At 40.5% G+C, this 19,442-nt stretch overlaps 1 protein-coding gene across 3 annotated transcripts in view; it reads right to left on the reverse strand.

Annotated features, from left to right (window-relative positions):
• Positions 1-13,646, reverse strand: part of BTBD7 (BTB domain containing 7) — a 79,675-nt gene extending 66,029 nt beyond the window's left edge. Inside the window, exon 1 of one of the 3 annotated variants that reach the window (XM_082619517.1) lies at positions 13,387-13,646. In XM_082619517.1, the coding sequence (XP_082475643.1) occupies positions 13,387-13,501 (115 nt within the window). In that variant the 5' untranslated portion in view covers positions 13,502-13,646. Of the gene's footprint in view, positions 1-12,863; positions 12,966-13,386 lie in introns of those variants that run through there. The other 2 variants (XM_082619515.1, XM_082619516.1) reach the window with 2 other exon arrangements.
• Between the last annotated feature and the right edge of the window lie 5,796 nt (positions 13,647-19,442).

A 19,442-nucleotide genomic window follows, 5' to 3' on the forward strand; every position in this document is an offset into this window, starting at 1 on the left:
GTCGTTTGCTGAAGACATCCTGGGCATCCAGTGTCAGAACTGCAGGCGTCTTTCCCTCATCCTTCTCCTCTATATCAAACTGGTTCACCAATCCCACTGCAAATCACTTAGACTAAGTCACTGTTTATTACCTCTCTTGAATTGTCACAAAAATCAATCTTGGTCTCTGCTTCCAGTCTAATTCATCTAGCACACCAACACTAAATTAATCTTCCTAACGGAGGTTCAGTCAAGAATATGCAATAAATACAAACTCCTAGCTACAAATCCTACCTATGTAAAGTATTTTACACTTTAAAGTATATCAGTATTTTCCAAAGTGTATTCTACACAACATCAGTCTTGCAAAATACAATGAAATGAGCCTTAAAAAAAAGTCTTGGTTAGTTTGGGAAACACAGTTTACTATAGCCCAGCTTTGTAGAATTATTTATATTATTCATTAAGAATCTGAGTACCAATTATGTGCTCTGTGCTAAGTGTTGAAGGTTATAGTTGTGAACAAAACAGTCTTGGTTTTCACGTTGCTTACAATCAAGTGAGAGAAATGGACATTTAAACAAATAATTACAAAAAATAAAATCATACACTGAGATAAATGCCATGAAAGGCATGGGCTGCTATGAGAAAGAATAAGTTGATGTATTGACATTAATAAGCCCACAAGACATAAAGAACAGATACAGCATACAGAAGAAAGATCTTAAACACATACATAAATACAAATAAACATAAATAATGCTTGAGGGACTTCCCTGGTGGTGCAGTGGATAAGACTCTGTGCTCCCAGTGCAGCAGGCCTGGGTTTGATCCCTGGTCAGGGAACTAGATCCCACATGCATGCCACAACTAAGGAGCCTGCCTGCTGCAACCAACACCCAGTGCAACCAAATAATAAATAAATAAATAAATAAATAAATAAATAAATAAATAAATAAAGCTTGATATTATTTATTGACAGAGGTAGTAGTGATGTGATGCTGGGGAGTTACAGCAGAGTCAATAGTTTAGCAAATTCTAGGAAGAGCAAGAAGGCCAAGGTGGCTGACGCAGGGGAAGTAGGGAAGGGAGGTAATGTAAGATGAGGCAAGACAGGTAGATAGAGGCCAGGTCACACACATCACTGCAAAAGGCTGAGAGTCTTGCAGCTAAGTAACCTGTATAACTTTGCTTAATTCAGTATTCCTGAACTTTAATCTAAGAAAAACCAGTAATAGGCCATGTCCAATGTTCCACAGAACATACTTTCAATCATATGATAGTAGTGGAGGTATAAAGCGAAGGTTTGCACTGGGTTAGTGTTGATACATTTTACGAGAAAATGACACAATTTGAAAGCTGAGTTTTTATTTATTTAAATTTTGAATTGAAAAATATCAAGCAGAAAAAAGTTAGCCACAGCAGGCCTGAAACTGCTATACTTAGAAAGGCCTGCTGGAAAGGCTGGCCCCGGTTGGTCTTTGGGAACTTGGACCTTCCGTGTTTTTACCATTCCTTAACTGATAAGGACAGCTCACTGTACCTAAACTGCTTGTGCAAACAGTATGGTTTATGCTGCATGTTTGCTTTCCTTCTGGGAGCCTGGAATTTTGATACATGTTAAGTAGTAGATGCCTGTGTGACCAGCCATCAGTAAAAACCCTAGGTGCTGAGTCTCTAATGAGCTTCCCTAGTAGACAATATTTCACTTGTGCTGTCACAAGTCAATGCTGGAGGAACTAAGTGTGACCTGTGTGACTCCACCGGAAGAGACCTCTTGGAAACTTGCGCTTGTTTTTCTTTGTACTTAGCCTCATGTGTCTTTTTCTTTGCTGATTTTGTTTTGTATCCTGTGCCGTAATAAATGATCTCCTTGAGTATGACTATATGCTCTGTCAGGTGAGTCCTTCTAGTGAACCTGGGGATGTTCTTCGGGGTTTCAGTGCAAGAACAAGATAGAATACTCTGAAATGTCTCCCTCCACCTCTGTCTCCCAGTCTCCCAAAATGAAACTATATTGTTTTGGAATAAATATCTAGTTGGTATTCAAGTACAGGGCTGCTTCTTTTTTAAAAAAAAAATCTTAGAAGCAATTACCATAAAAAGCAGAATAGCGGTGACCTTTAAGGTGGCTGTGATTGAGAAGAGGCATGAGTGGGGCTTGGAGCATACTCCAAGTATACTTGGAGCATACTTCCACTGTTTCGTGACCACGGTGGTGTCAGCTTTAAAATAATTTGTTAAAAAAATAAGTTAAACTTAAATTTGTTTACTATGCTTCTCTGCATGTGTATTATTTCACAACAAAAAAAATGTTTTGTTGTAGCTGGTATGGCTTTGAAACTTGTCGGCTGAAGCCTCAAAACTAAATCCATTTCCTAAAGAAAAGGATATAAAAGAATGAACGGAAGGCTAAGTACTGAGGCACAGGAAATGCTTATAATTTGGTAGCTGAAAGAGAACAGAGTAAAGGAAAGCATGGAAAACACTAATCAGGCTGGGTAGTGGCCAGAATAGGTTGCATGTAAGAAGTGGCATCTGAATGAGGTTTATTTCAAATTGAGAAGTCACCCCTTTCCTCTGTGCTACCTGCAAGTTTTGGATACACTTCAATTTCAGTACTTACCACTCCGTAGGGGCAATTAATTGTGAAGATTTCTACATCCTCCAAGAGACTAAGTTCCGACAGTATTAGGACTGTTTCCTTTTCCAGTAACTGTATTCCAAGTATCTTGAAGAGTGCCTGGCTCATAACGGGTCCTTAATAAATAAGGTGCTTAGAAATGGAGAATGAAACCAGAAAAGGCCCATATCAAAGAAACCGTAAAAGGAGAGAATGTAAAGAATTCCATGAGCAGTTTTAAATTTTCTTCCGTTTTCTTCTTTTTCTCCTACTTTGAACAACCTCTCAGGTCATCACTGTTTTTACTAAATCCTTTCCGCTCTACCGCTGCCTCCTCATCACTGCTGCAACAACTATCTAAACACCAACTATGTGCAGGGCACGTAGCCTGGTAATGTCAGGGACACAAAGATGAGCTTACTGTCTAGTGCAGGACACATTCCAATACATAAATAACAGAAAGCTGCAAGTGGAAGACAGAGAGAAAGAACAGGAACATGGCATGGAAGTGAGAGGACTAGAAAAGGCTTTAGTTATTAGAAAAGGCTTTCATGGAAAGATGACACCTGCTTTGGTTCTTGAAGGATGTTAGAATTTAAATAGCGAGAAACATAGGTAAGGGCGTTTCAACAGAGAGAACAGCTTAAGAGTTAATAGGTATATGAGGGACAACATACAAAGAAATGAGGCAAGAAAGGCAGGAGTTGACGAGATAAGAAAAAGTAAGAAAGAAGCAAAGATTATGCCATTGTCCAGTGAGTAGAGCAGATAAAGAAGACCAAAATGGAGCAGCCACAGATGTAAAGGAAAACCAGAAAAATGTGGTTTCATGGAACTGAAGAGAGGAAACTGAACCGAAGTAAAATTGGAGTGAGCAGATGTTTTATAACTCTTTTCAAAAAAGACTGCAAAAGGTGCCAAGAAGCGAGGCAGTGATAGAGAGGATGTGAAAGTCTGGAAAGGTGTGTGTATGAAAGAGAGGGAGATACTGTAACAAATGAGTAGGGATGAGGCAGTGAAGCACTGGTTTTCAGCTGGGTGACTCCGCTCCCCGGGAGACGTTTTTGGTTGCCAGAACTGGGAGTGAAGAAGGGTACTACCGGAACCTAGTGAGTAGAGGCTGGGAATGCTGCTAAACATTTGGCAAGTACAGGACAGCGCCCCACAACAAAGAATTATCTGGCCCAACATGTCAGCAGTGTCAAAGTTGAGAAACCCTGTTCCAGAGCATAGGGGATATGGAAGAGAGAATGATTAACCAAAGAAGCAAAGTCTTTGGTAAAGTGAGAACATTCATGGAGGAGGAAGACTTTTCTGGTTCTCTTAACCTACTGACCCTGATTAGAGCATGAACCTGGAAGGAGCTTCAGGCATTACTTGTTTGAAAAGTGTATTGAAATACAACATTCCAATTTCTCCCATCAACGTGAACGACAATGTGCATGCCTTAAATCATTATTTACCCTGTGACTATTCTATATAGATAAACCATTTATCTTTCGGGATACCATCAAGGTTTAAAATGTGGGTACTTCTATTTTTTTCTAAGTTCCATATATGTATGGCAATCACATCCATTAAAAGGTTAATAGATATAAATGACCAGAGTGCATATACTAGTGTAATTTTATTTTGTAAAATCTCCTATGCACCACTTAGAAATGAGTTACAAATAATCTGTATTTTAACAGTTCATAGGGATACCATGTGAAAAGGAAGCCTACAAAAGCACCAGTTTAAGATGCCAAGTAACACTGCTATAAAAGGATAAAATGAGTTAACAGTGATTATAAAAATGGGGCTGTAACTATCTTTGGTTACAAAGTGAAATATATTTCAAAGCCACAGTGAACTTGATCATATAAATTTCACTTTGTATCATAAGCAGGAAAAGACTATTTACTGATATGTATTAAGTGAAAGGTACTAAGAGGAGTTTAATCACAAATTCTGCCCTCAAATAAGAGACAGTCACTCATTTAAACATTTTCTGAGCACCTACTATGTGCTGATAATAGGCACATGAGGATATAACAATGAACTAGGTAGACATCATTTTTGGTTTAAAATTACTTAGGGACAAGCTGATAAATAGGCAGTTACAATGTAGAGGAAGCACAGATTAGTGAAGATGAACTCTAGAGCCAAACTGTCTAGGTTTGGATCTAGATCTGCCATTTATAAGCTTTGTAATCTTGGTCAAATTGTTTACCTTTTCTGTATCTGATGATAATATTTAAAAGTATTTACCTTATGGGGCTGTTGAGAAAGTGACATCTGAGATAAGAACTAAGACTGACAATAAGTGTGAACTTTTTTCTTGGTGAAGGTAATGGTGGGGAGGGGTTGGGATGCCAAAATAATGCTCTAAAAGGCAGAGAGGAGGCTTCCCTGGTGGCGCAGTGGTTAAGAGTCTGCCTGCCGACGCAGGGGACGCGGGTTCGTGCCCCGGTCCGGGAGGATCCCACATGCCGCGCAGCGGCTAGACCCGTGAGCCATGGCCGCTGGGCCTGCGCGTCCGGAGCCTGTGCTCCGCAGCGGGAGAGGCCACGACAGTGGGAGGCCCGTGTATCATAAAAAAAATAAATAAATAAAATAAAATAAATAAAAAGAATGCCTGAGGGACTTCCCAAGGTGGTCCAGCGGTTAAGACTCCGGGTTAAGACTCCGTGCTCCCAATGCAGGGGGCCCAGGTTTGATCCCTGGTCAGGGAACTAGATCCCGCATGACGCAACTAAAGATCCAGTGTGCCGCAACTAAAGATCCCACGTGCCACAAGGAAGGCCCGGTGCAGCCAAATAAATAAGTATTTTTTAAAAAATAAAAAATAAAATAATCTCTGCTTAAAAAAAAAAAAGGAATGCCTGAGCATCTATGCTCAGAACACTATATTGTGTTTTCACATAGATTACCTTAATTAATCAAAGAACCCTAAAGAGGGTGATACTGTTCATTTTACAGATGTGGAAACTAAGGTACCAAGGGAACAAACAACTAGACTTCAAAACAAGAAGGCTGTTCTTCATAGACAAATTTGTCTTTTCATACTCATCCCAACAGATGATTTTACAATTTCTAATGTGTACTGTATTCCTCCTTACCTTGTTTTTAAAATAACTACAAATTACCATGTCAAAGTTTTATTTGGCTGAAGGCAACAAATGGTGAGGTACACCAAGTTGGGAATTTTAACTCTCCTTCCCTATCCTTCCTCCCTTGTCAGACTTCATAATTAAGGCTATAATGAGATTTCTCTGTCATAAGCTATTACTAACATTCACTACAAACTCATCTAGTTCTGCCTCAAAGCTTTTTTCCTAACCAGAAAATTCTCATGTCTAGTCTCAAGCAAGCAAGAAATATTTTGGGAAAGTCTGAAGACAAGCACAATTAGTTCTTTTTTTTTTTTTTTTTTTTTTTTTTTTTTTTTTGCGTTACGCGGGCCTCTCACTGTTGTGGCCTCTCCCGTTGCGGAGCACAGGCTCCGGACGGGCAGGCTCAGCGGCCACGGCTCACGGGCCCAGCCGCTCCGCGGCATGTGGGATCCTCCCGGACCGGGGCACGAACCCGCGTCCCCAGCATCGGCAGGCGGACTCCCAACCACTGCGCCACCAGGGAAGCCCGCACAATTAATTCTTATGAAGCATGTTATGGAATTTTTCTCTAAAGAACAACTCAAAAGTAAATTCCAGATAAAACAAATTAAATAAGTATAATTTCAGAATATAGGGAAAAAAGACACTATACTTGAAATTCTGGCATTCAGTCTCCCCCTAAAGAAGGAAGGAAACTGCACACTAACAACACAATTCATTATTGCTCCTTCCATGATTCCTGCTTTAAGTAGGTAAGAGTGTTCATAAAATTTAAGGAATTGTAGCCAGAAGAGACTGTCAAACTTTTTATCTAAGTGAATATTTTTAGAAAACAATTAAGGACAAGCAAAGAACACTTTGCATGCCTGGCCTAATTGATTTTTCCATCTCACTTTAGTTTTAAACTCAATAACATACCTCATATTTATTAAAAATTTGTTTACAAAGCACTTACTCATGTTATTATTTCATCCTAACAACTCACTGAGTATCTATAGTTTACCAGACGCTGTGCTACATCCTACAGGCTTTGGCTCAAAGTACAAAGAGTTACGTGGAAGAGTTAGACACACAAGCAACTGATGATAATAAAGTAAATAAGGACTGGAAGAAAGGTCCAAAGTACTAAGGGAGTGAGTGTATGATTACTGGTAAAACTAACTTTTGAACGGGTCTTGAAGAATAAAGATGACTGTAAGAATCAGACTTCTGATGGCAAATAACCCCAAAGAATTGGCTTAAACAACAGGAATTTATTCACAAGGAGAAATCCCACGGTAGTGAGAGCCCCAGGCCCAGCACAATACGTGTCTAAAATAATGTCATGCACCTACATTCATTCTACCTCTCTGTTCTGCCAACCTCAGGGCATGTTTCATCATCCCCTGTGGTCACAAGACAGCTGCCAGTGGTGACTGAGGCCGCATGTTCTCTTGCTCACAAACAATAGGGGAAAAAATCCTCTCCCCCAGAAATAGAATGTCTCTTTCCTTTCAATCTAACTGGGACAAATAATAATTTACAGGGAAATGCCTTGAGCTGATTGGCTTAGAGTAATCAAAATCTACCACTGAAATGGGTGATGAGTCATCTTCTCAGAGTCTCCTGGATGGCAAAGAACAGGAGAACTCCAAGTACTGGGATAAACACATGAAAAACAGAAGTAGAAGGAACAAGAAACAGCTTCGTATGACTAGAGTAATGGGAAATATAACGTTAGACACAGTCTACAAACTGTTGTGAGTTTGGACTTTATCCAATAGACAATGGGAAGTCAACACAAGTTTTTTAGGTAGGGAAGTAACATCCTCCAATTGCATTTTTAAAAAAGTGTGGTAGCAATATAGAGAACAGCCAGAGAAGGAGAGGAAAAGTGGGAGAACAAACGGCAGAGACTCCACTGGTAGGCTGTTCAATAAATAGTCCAGACTAGTAAGTGGTTAACAGGGAGGGAAAGAATGGAATAAAAAAGACAAGGTGGCAAAGCTGCTATGTAAAACACTGTGTGTGTGTGTGTGTGTGTGTGTGTGTGTGTTTTCCCTCTTACAGATGAGGAAAAATTAAGCCTCAGACAGGTAAAATGGATTGCTTAAGATTGCAAAACTATAAATAGTAATCAGAATCTGAATGGAGGTTTGATTCCCAGTCCAGTGTTCTAATAACATCACAACTATGTCTAAAAACTCCAATAATGCTCAAAAAAGCAGATTTTTTGAATCTTGTGATTTAAAGGATGTTCTGTGTATTGAATTAAAGTGATTTCCGTTTATTCCAACTCTAACATAATGTTCATTATATGGATTTAATGTCAATTTATAAAACTTAGTACATTATATGTTTTTGAAGCTTCTACATTATTTGAGATAGTAAGGATGCTGTGAAAGACTCAACTTGTAATGTCAAATTTAGACTGCCAAAAATTTAAAAATTAAAAGAACTGAAGCTTGCATAAAAATTTTTGAACTTGTTTTGTAAATAAACTAGGTACTGAATGTTTGAATTTCATTATAAATCTGAAGTTAGTAGGTACATGAAAAGTTTCCTTTAAATTATGCTTCCCTTTGAAATTTCAGATTCTGATAACCAACTTCCATTAGCATCAACTTAAAAAGAAAAATGCTGTCTCATCTTAAAAAAGATAATTGTTTTAGAAAAAGTCACTTGCCTGTTTTATTTTAGAGTGGAGAAGTCTGATTTTGTTTTATTTCCACTGTACCAAGATTGGGTTAAGAGGGAAGGTGGTTTAAAATAGAATAAACACTTTCTATAAAAATTATAAACAATATATTTTTTAGCTTATTGGGTTAAATCTTAGTCTTCTGCTTTTAAATTCAATTAATAACTTCAGTGAGCACCTATGTGCCTGGCACTATGCTAGATGCTGGGAATACAGCTGGAAGCAAAACAGTACTATAGTTACTCAGGCATATATTTGTATGATTATTTGATTAGTGTCAGTCTTCCCCACTGAATAACTATAGCACTATTTTTTTCAGCCAGAACATAACTGCAAAAGTACAAAGATGATGCTTAAAAAAAACCACTTGACAAAAACATTCCACCAATGACACAAGAATTTTCTTTCACCAGGTAGAAACTCAGCACCCATAACTGAATTTTTTTCTTAAAACATACCTGCTAAAACACTCAACAAACCAGGAATATAAGGAAACTAGCTCAACATAATAAAGGTTATGTATGGAAAATCCACAGCTAACATCATACTATGGTCAAAGACTGAAAGCGTTCCCTCTAAGATGAGGAGCAAGACAAGGATGTGCATTTTCACCATTTCTATTCAATACAGTACTGGAAGTCCTAGCCAGAGCAATTAGGCAAGAAAAAGAAAGAAAAGTCATTCAAACTGGAAAAGAAGACATAAAATTATCTTTGTTAGAAAACAACCTTACCTTATATGTAGAAAACTCTAAAGATTACACACACACACACACACACACACACACCATTAGAATAAATGAATTCAGTAAAGTTGCAGGATACAAAATCAACACACAAAAATGAGTTGTGTTTATACACTAACAATGAACAATCCGCAAAGGAAATTAAGAAATCAATCACGTTTACAACAGTACCAAAAAGAATAAAATACTCAGGAGTAAACTTAACCAAGGAGATGAAAGACTTTTACACTGAAAACTACAAAATGTTGTGGGAAGAAATTAAACACAAATAAATGGAAAGACATCTATCTGGTGTTTACGGACTGGAAGACCAGAAGAGATGTCAACACTACTCCAAACAATCTACAGATTCAATGCAATCCTTATCAAAAAAATCCTAATGACATTTTTTGCAGAAATAGAAAAATCTATCCTAAAATTCATATGGAATCTCAAGGGACCCCAAATAGCCAAAACAATTTTGAAAAAGAACAATGTTGGAGGCCTCACACTTCTGATTTCAAAACTACTATAAAGCTAGAGTAATCAAAACAGTACGGTGACAGCACAAAGACAGACTTACAGACCAATGGAACAGTACAGATTTCAGAAATAAACCCTCGAATGTATGATCAAGTGATTTTCAACAAAGATGGGCAGACCATTCAATGGAAAAAAGATAGTCTTTTCAACAAATGGCATTGGAAAAACTGGATATCCACATGCAAAGACCTAAACATAAGAGTTTTTTGAGGGGAAAACTCTTAGAAGATTTTTAAAGGGGGAAAGCTTCATGACACTGGATTTGGCAATAATTTCTCAGATGTAACACCAAAAGTATAAGCAACAAAAGAAAACCTAGATCAGCTGGACTTCATTAAAATTAAAAACTTACCAAAAAAAACCTTTTGTGCATCAAAATACACTCGACAGAGTGAAAAGGCAATGCATGGAATGGCAAAAATATTTGCAAATCATCTACCTGATAAGGGATTGGTATCCAGAATACATAAAGAGCTCCTACAACTCAACAACAACAACAAAAAACAACTAAATTAAAAAATAGGCAAAGAACTTAAATAGATTATTTCTCCAAAGAAGATATACAAAAGGCTGATAAGCTTTAGAGATACTAACATCACTAATCTTTAGAGAAATGCAAGTGAAAACCACAATGAGATATCACTTCACGCCCATTAGGATGGCTGTTGTCAAAATAATAAAAACAACAAGTGTTGGTGAGGATGTAGAGAAACTGGAATCCGGATGCATGCTGGTGGGAATGTAAAATTTTCTGGATATATACCCAAATGAAATGAAAGCAGGGACTCAAACAGATATGAGCACACCTATGTTCATGGCAACATTATTCCAAAGGCCAAAAAGTGGAAGCACATGAAGTATCAACTGACAGATAAATGGATGAACGAAATGCAGTAAATACATACAATGGAATATTATTCAGCCTTAAAAATGAAGGAAATTCTGACAAATGCTACAACATGGATGAACATTATGCTAAGTGAAATAAGCCAGTCACGAGAGGACAAACATTGTATGATTCTACTTACATGAAATACATAGAGTTATCAAATTCGTAGAGACAGAAAGCAGCATAGTGGTTGTCAGGGGTTAAGAGTAAAGGGAAGTGGGGAGTTAGTGTCTACAGGGTATAGAGTTTCAGCTGCAGAAGATGAATGGAGTTCTAGAGATGGATGGTGATAATGGTTGCACAACAATGTGAATACACTTAATGCCACAGAACTGTACACTTAAAACTGGTTAAAATGGCAAATTTTATGTTATGTATATTTTACCACAATAAAAACAGCAACAAAAAAAATGATACCTGCTATGAATCTTTCCTAGTGACTCTATCTTAGTGTAGGATCTCATCTCTTCATACCCAGGTAACTGCAATAGCTACTACTGTCCCTGGTTCATTCCACTCTCTCCTCATTCTAACTCAACCAACAGATCACTGACAGGTGCGTCTTGGCAGTTTTATCATATTAATGTGTGGCCTCCAAACTTTCAAAGGCTCCCCATACCTTGCACAAGAGGATAAAAATCCAAATCTCCTCAATCCAGTACTCAAACCCTTCTACAAACATATCCTTTCAACTGTCTAATGTCTTCCCAAGGAAATTCAGTTGTCAGCTCATCCTAGTTTCCCTCTCTATTCCCCCCCCCCAAAGCTAATCTCCACATTACACTCTTGCTTTTCCCTCACAAAGTAACTGCTCCAATCTCTCTGTAAATCTAAACCCTCACAGAAGCTAGCTCAAGTCCCAAGTGTTCCAGGAAGTTATTTAGACTCCTGAGGCCTCGCTCATCTCCCTCTAACCAGAACTCGTACAGCATTCTTTGTATTGATAGATTGTTTTCTAGACTCAGAGGGGTACATCTTATCTTTTCTGAGGGCAAAGTCTACATATTTCACTTGTTTCTTTCTCCTGTAGCACCTAGTATTGCAAAATACAAAGCAGATCTTCAATAATCACCTGTGTAACTAAACACAAGGTACAACTCTGGTGTGTGAGTTTCAATGACTAGAATATGAAATCAGAAGCATTTGACATGACTATTTCTGAAGGTTAACCTGTGACACACAACACAGAAAACTGCTGTGACTCAAGTGGCTATGTGGAAACCAGGTGGTACAACCTGGCAAATACAACACAGGTGTTTTAAATCCTAAAGTTAGAGCCTGATACAAAGAACCTGTTTAAATGCTGGTAATGAGCGACAAAACAACACAGTAGTTAAGTTTTGTGGGACAGAATACTGGTTTTACTGAATGCAGGCATAAATAAGCAATGCTATAATTGGACAGAAATACAGTCAGTCACAGACCTATGAAAACTCTAAATGAAATGTCAGTTGGTTTTTGTTAAATTCAGGTCAGGGAAAAAAATCTTCATCAGTTACTTGTGGTAACTGACAGTAACTGTCAAGAATCAGTGAGGCGCTCTCTCTGATTTCTCCTTTCAACTACATTGTACAAAGACCCAGGAATGAGGATGGTGGTGAAGAATGCAATCAATGAAGAATACGAGGCTCAGGAGTGTAGTGAAAAGAGCTCTCTAAATAGGGCGGAGAGAGGCCTAGATCCTAGTTTTGGTCCAATCCCTGGCCAGCTGCAGAACCCACAGAGAGTCACTCATCTCCCTGGGCCTAGTTTCCCAGTTCTAAAACAAGTCACATCAGATCGCTAAAGGTTTTTCTGACTTCAAAATTCCAGGACAAGTTTAATCACAGCTGCCATTAACATGTATGATTCTTGCAATTTCAAATCTTTCTTCCACATTTCCGGGAGAAAGTAATTGATTTCAGCAATCTAAAAGAAATGGATGCTATTCAGAGACAAAAGACTCTGCTACTTGAAACAACGATGTAATTCTGCAGAAATGCCTATTTCCTCATTACAGTAAGATGTTTTAGCAGAGGAAACAGTTCTCTGGTAAAAACCAAGACTGCTTCTGCGAATTAGGCCTAATCCAGAGTACTTGTTATCTGTGCTGGTAATGTGAAGAGTTGCTACTGTAGTTCAAAGCAGAAACACCACTCAGGGCTTCCTCCCCCCAAACGGTGAGAAAGTTCTCATCTCATAAACAGCTGTGCAAATGATGAGACAATGAAAAATGCACGCTTTTAGCCTTTCAAGTACTCCAAGCACAAGATCCTTTACCAAAGACTCCGTTTTTGTCTCTCTCCCAACCTGTCAAAGCGCAATTCCAGTTTGATCCCGAAACAGTAACTTACCCGGACAATCTAACTTCTCCCCCGGGGAGCAGCCGTACACAGGCCTGCACTCCTCGACCCCTGAATCCGGACGGCAGCTCTCACGCCCACCCCGGGGCGGTCGCAGCCCCGCAGCCGGGTAAACACGCGCCCGAGTCTCGGGAGCGGTTTCCCGGCGTCCTGGGAGCGACGAGTCCCGCCCCTCGTAGCCCTGAGACTGGAGCCGGCCGGGCCGCCGCCGCGGCCACCTCGGGCCGCTCTCCCCGCCCCAAGCGCCACACCTCGCGCCTCTGCCCCCGGGACGGCGGCGCACTAACCAGCCCGCCCCGCGGAGCGCACCGGGACCAGTCAGTCTGCCACCGCCGCCTCAGCCCCAGACGGACCAGTGACCCTTCCCCGGCCCCGGCCCCGCGCCCCCCGCGGCGGCCGGGCCCCAGCCCTGCGCCCCCACGGCCCCCGCACAGCCCCTTCCTCGTCGGGACGCCCAGCACCGCGCCGGTAACAGCCTCGGCTCACAGCCTCAGAGACATCGAGGGACACTCACCCCGGAGGCTCCTCCCGCCGCTGCTGCTGCTGCCGCCGCTGGGACCGCGGCCGTCGCCCCCGCCGCCGCCGCCGCCTGCACCGCCGTCCGCACCGGCGCCAGCGCCCCCGGCCATCCTCCTCCTGCCGTCGCCGCCGCCACCTCCCGTCTCCGCTCCTGTCAGTGGCTCAGGCTCCGGGGCTTCTCCAGGTTTCCCTCGCCGCCATTTTGACGCCTGGAGCGAGCAGGAGGGGCTCGGCTCGGCGCAGGCCTGGGGCGCCTGCGCGGCTCTGCGGAGCCGGCCCGAGCCCCCGCCCGTCCCCGCCGCCGCCGCTCCCGGGGTCACGTGGGCCGGCGGCGGCGCGCGCGCCCTGGCTGGCCGGGGAGGCGCGTTCACGGAACCCGGGAACGGTTGGAGCCGAGTGCGCGCGCGTTATTCCCGCTCTCCGGTCGGAGTCTGAAGCTGGTTGCGTCTTGCTTATTCCGGGGAATTGTGGCAAATCGTTAAATCTGTCAGAGCGGAACATAATAACTACGTTACCGCACGACCAGTTCTACCAATTCATGTTTCCATTCGGCGGCCGGCATCATGATCTATCTCTCACGACGCATCTTCCGTAAAGCGAAGACTGCGCTTCCACGGAGAAGTCCTTTTTGACAGTCTTGGCGTTTTCTTGGCAGTTTATCTTAAGCGCTGTCTGTATGGTACTTTTACAGACACCACCTTGCTAGTTGTATAGTGGATTGTTTTTTTTTTTTCATCAGGCACCGAAAAGTTTTCCTCAGCAAGATACCCCCATAAACGTGGGATAAGGATTGATGAAAACACAGTCGCCGCGTGGGAGAGCCAAATCGCTCTCCCTAGATGCCCCTTGTCTGGGAGTTTGCAGTAAGTTCAGCGATGCACTAACAAAAACACTTATGTTTATGGAGCACCTTACAGTTCGCAAAACACCGGTAAATGCATGGCTTCCTTTGAACACCAAAACCGCCCTTTGAGGTAGTCAGGACAGGTATTATTATCGCCCTTTTACAGCTAAGGAAATAAGGCTCAAAAATACTAAGTCGTTTGCCCCGGGGCGCACATGCAGCATTAGTAAGTAGGCAAGACAAGACTAGAACCCAGACATTCTGACCCTGGTCATCTCACAGTTCTATGACAGGCCCTAGCAATACATCCTGTATTTGTCCTCTGGGAATTTATTTAAAACCCCCTTTAAAGTATTTGCATTTTCAATCTCTCCCCACCCTTTGAGAAACAAGTTTTCCAAGTCATGCCACCAAATCTTTGTTGCTCTCAAACCATCTCTAAGCTTAAAAGAATAAGAGCAATTGTCAATTTTGTGATGTGTTTTTAACCATCTCTTGGTCCTTTATTATTTTATACGTTTTGCATTTGGTTGGAAGATTTAAGTTTTTTTAACATCCTTAAATGGAAGTATTTTATCTCTTTGAATATGATCGTTACTTTTCTCTGGACTTTCTTCAGATTTGATGTATCTTTCTTGTGCTCATTCATCACCTCCTTACTTCCTTGGAAAGATTATTTCTTTCCAATTTGTGTTATTTCATTTCCCCCCCTTTCACCCCACGCATCTCTCCCCAACCCCAATCCTCGAAGGTTTGGAGATTGTAGCAGAGATTGTAGTATTCCCTTGTCCAAAAAAAAGGTCCCTTCTAGCTGGTAAGGGTCTCTTCAACTGATCACACGTGTGGACCAGAGACAAGAAGTGCGTGGAAAGGTGAAAAAATGCAAGGGAAATAGGCCCATCTAGTTGGAGCAAAGGTTTGGCTCTGTGTGCCCACCTCCAATTCCCCTATACTGTTATACGTCCCCTAAATGCACAATTGAATCTTATCTAAATTCAAGGCACCTACCATTATTACTATTATTTTGCCTTTGTCTTCAGCTAAATACTGCATTAACTGAAAGAGCTCTTATATGCAAACTAAAAATTCCGTTGTCCAAACCACCTCTTGATAATTTATTAAACATGAAATAAGATCAGTCCCCACTAATTACACTTTCTCATTTATTCCTAACCTTCATTGCTTGATTTTGATTCTGTTTCCTAGACACAATATAACAAACAAAATTAAAACAATACCAACAATATCATTCTAAAATCCGAGGGTAACACCATTTTTTTAAAAGCTTTTGATGTGTACATCTATCAAAGACTTTTTGAAAAGCCAAATAACGTCTGCTGGTTTCACTTTGTCCTTTTGTCTATCTGCACACTAGGAGAACTCTAGTATGCTAGTTCGGTAAGATTTATCTTTACAGAAATCATGCGTAAGTGTTCCATGATTTTTTTCCACCCTATAAGTCATCTACCATGTGTTTTCTTATCATACCACTTAGGTGTACTTACTAGATACTGAATTAACTTGGTTTACATATCATATGTCAGAGTTTAGATTTGTCTATTTCAGTTCAGTCCTACACACTTTTTTTTTTTTTTTTTTTTTTTTTTGCTGTACGCGGGCCTCTCACTGCTGTGGCCTCTCCCGTTGCGGAGCACAGGCTCCGGACACACAGGCTCCGCGGCCATGGCTCGCGGGCCCAGCCGCTCCGCGGCATGTGGGATCCTCCGGGATCGGGGCACGAACCCGTGTCCCCTGCATCGGCAGGCGGACTCTCAACCACTGCGCCACCAGGGAAGCCCCCACACATTTTTTTTTTAAAGCATCCAATACCATGTGCCAAGCACAATGCTAGATGCTCAGGGTAAAAAATAAATGATTCTTTGCCCTTGAGGAGCTTAGACTCCAATAGGAAGACAGACTAAAAAATAATTTTTTTTAAAAAGTGCTAAGACAGTATTCAGGAGCAGTGAAGAGTATGGGTTCTAGAGTCAGACAGATCTGGGTGGGCATGTGACACAAGCCAGCCAATGAGAATCTATTCTGGAAATTTCTGGCAGGCTCTCCTAGGAGATGTTTCTTCTTAATCTATTTCTCTGGAATTATGACCTTAAAGGACAATGTAAAGTATCTTCCTTAGCTATAAGGAGAAAGACATGAGCAATAGGAGAGAATGGGGACCACAAGCAGAAAGAAACAGAAATTGAGAAAAATGGAAGCCTGACATCATTTGAACTCCTGGGCAGAGCTGTGCCCTAAACCAGTCCATCCTTGGTCTTTTAGTTTTTATGAACCATTAAGTTGCCTAACTCCCCTTTTTTCATCTTAAACTAGTTGGAGGTGGATAAAAGCAGTACATTTCTGTCACTTGCAATCAAGTGTTCTGTTCTTCCACTCCCTGCTCCCTCCATCAGTGAATGTCACCCCATTTTCTGTTACTCCAATCTGATCCTTCATTTTTCTACCATATGTAATGATCCACCAAAGCCTCTCCACAGGCTCATCTTTCTGGAAATAAATATAGAAGCTGAGTTTTTGAAATCATGAAGAAAAGGAAAATTCTATTTCCTCCATATCAGCATTCTAAGAGAAGTATTATCATACTTACTTTATTTGTGTAAAGCTCTGCAGCTAGTAAAGGATAGTGCTGAGGTCTGACCTTTGATCTATTGGCTCCAACTGACAATCTCTCTTCACTCCAGCATAACAGAAATCCATTGAAGAACATCTGGGTGTGCCTCAGGAGAGGAAGAGGAATGTCGGATTTAAAAATGAAAAAGAGATGTAAGAAAACTAAAACTTTTCATCGCTTACAATTTTTTTTTTGAAGAAAGACTATTAAAAAAATAATGTTGTACAAATTTAAAAGAGTGAACTTGGAACACCAAGATTATCTTCTGAACTGCAGAAGGGCAATTCTTTCTCAGGATTCTTTGTAATAATGGATGGCAGCTTTTGTTGGATCTTATATTAGCATTGTGCTTTCAATTCAAAAGTGTGTTACTGATGTTACCAGTTGCGTAACTCTCTGTTTTTCCCACCTTTGCAGCTCTCTGCTCTTGCCGCTTTCCTATCTTGAGTTTCTCTTTGAGGTCATGCAATTGTAAAGATAGACACAAACAGACCCAGAGAGAGGCACTGCATTCCTCAAAGACCTTCTGTCCTGGAACAGCAATTAAAAGTTTTTTCTAGAGAGGAGAGAATTGAAGATGTTTGAGCCTGAGGTACTGCAGTCTTAGTACATTATATAATTTTCTAGAACCCTAACACCAGTTCATTTAGAGCATGAACATTTATAAAAATTGCATTAAAAAGAAGTGGGCGGGTGTGCCTTTCTTTTTCATTGTATACACAGAGCTCAAAAACCTGATCTCTAGGCTATAGCTCTAATCAAGCCCTTTTATATAACTATAGCAGGAAGGTTCCACATTGTAGGTCACTGAGAATATATTGAATCCGGGGCTCACTAAGCCCTTTATTGAAAATTGGAGAGGTTTAAGTCAACAATGCTAGTCTCTTGTGACTTGGAGATATCAAAGGAGGAAGTTTGTTTGTACCTGTGATTTGAGAAGCTAAAAGTGCCACCTCCTGGGGTAGGGGTGGGCCGGCAGGGAGCTTAATTGCGTTGTGGCTGAATTTGGAGTCAGATTTACTGACACTGTCAAAGTAATTTAAGGTTTTTGTCACAGAGAAAGACCTAAGATGCTTGATTCTCACATCAACTGCACCCCAGTCTAAACTTTTCATGATTCGGATTAGTTCAGCCAGGCTTGTCTCTTACAGAGCTCTTTCTTAGCTTACTTCAGCATTTTTGTTGACTTTTTAATTAAAAAGTGGGGGAAAACCTGAGGGAAAAAAAAGACTAACAGAGCCTTTGTTAAGACTCTTTGGGTTGCAAGTGATAGAAATCCAGCTCCGATTAGTTTAAGCCCAAAGCAGGATTTATTATAGAGAAAATAAAGAGTGGCCCAGAACTCAAGGATAGGAAAGTATCAGAGCTTCAGGAACAGTGAGAACCAGGGATTTGAACTTGGTCAGGATGTTCCTTCTGTTGCTTACCTCTGCTGCTTTCAACAGCTTGGCTTCATTATTAACTCACCGTGGAAGGGCTTTCTCCGTGGGTCGAAAAACAACATGGCTCCCAAGTTAGACCATTCATTGAATAAAAGAGTCTGAGTTTCAGGCTGCTGATCCCAAGCATAACATCCCTGGAGAGGGGCGCTTTGGCCCAATATTTGAGTCAGGAGCCAAACTTGAAACCAATCAACAGTGACCAGGAAGTGGGGATAGGCTGTATTAAATCAGTTCTTACAGGACTCATGTAACACACAGGTGCTCAAACTATGGGGATTTAGGAGTCCCCTAGACCCTTTTAGGGGGCCCACAATGTCACTGTTATTTTCATTAAAAACACACAATTAAATAAAAATTATTTTCATAATAACACTAAGATATTTGACTTTTTCACTCATTCTCTGGAGAGCGTATAGTGGAATTCTCCAGAGGTTACATGACATGGGACATCACAACAGATTGAACACAAAAACAGATGTGGAATCCAGGTAGTTTATCTTTATTTTTTATTTTTTTTCAGGTAGTTTAGTCTTCTATTAAGCCTGACAGTAAAGAGATTTAAAAATGTAAAACAATGCCACTCATCTCACTATTTAAAAAATATATATTTATATCTCATAAAAATGTTGTTTATGTTAGTATGTGATGGGCTTGTTATTGCTATTTTTAAGTGAATTAATAAATATTTTAAATATTTAAGTATTTCTAATATAGTAAATATTAATAGTTATAACCTACATAAACAAAAGCTCTTTAGAGGCATCAATAATTTCTAAGGAGTTCCTGAGATTAAAAAAGCTCCCGATGAGGGTGGGAGGGAGGGAGACGCAAGAGGGAAGAGATATGGGGACATACATATATGTATAACTGATTCACTTTGTTATAAAGCAGAAACTAACACACCATTGTAGAGCAATTATACTCCAAGAAAGATGTTAAAAAAAAAAGAAAAAGAAAAAGCTCCCGAACCACTAATATAATTATGGGCAACTTGCTTGATTTTTCTGTGCCTCAGTTTCTTCATCTGTAAATGGGGATAATAATAGGGCCTACCTTATAGGGGTATGGGAGGATTAAGAGAGCTAATACATTGTGAAGTGCTTAGAGCAGTTCCAGGCACTTAATAGGTACTTTAG

Source organism: Mesoplodon mirus (assembly GCF_964341445.2).
Source record: "Mesoplodon mirus genome assembly, chromosome: 4".
Taxonomy (NCBI): domain Eukaryota; kingdom Metazoa; phylum Chordata; class Mammalia; order Artiodactyla; family Ziphiidae; genus Mesoplodon; species Mesoplodon mirus.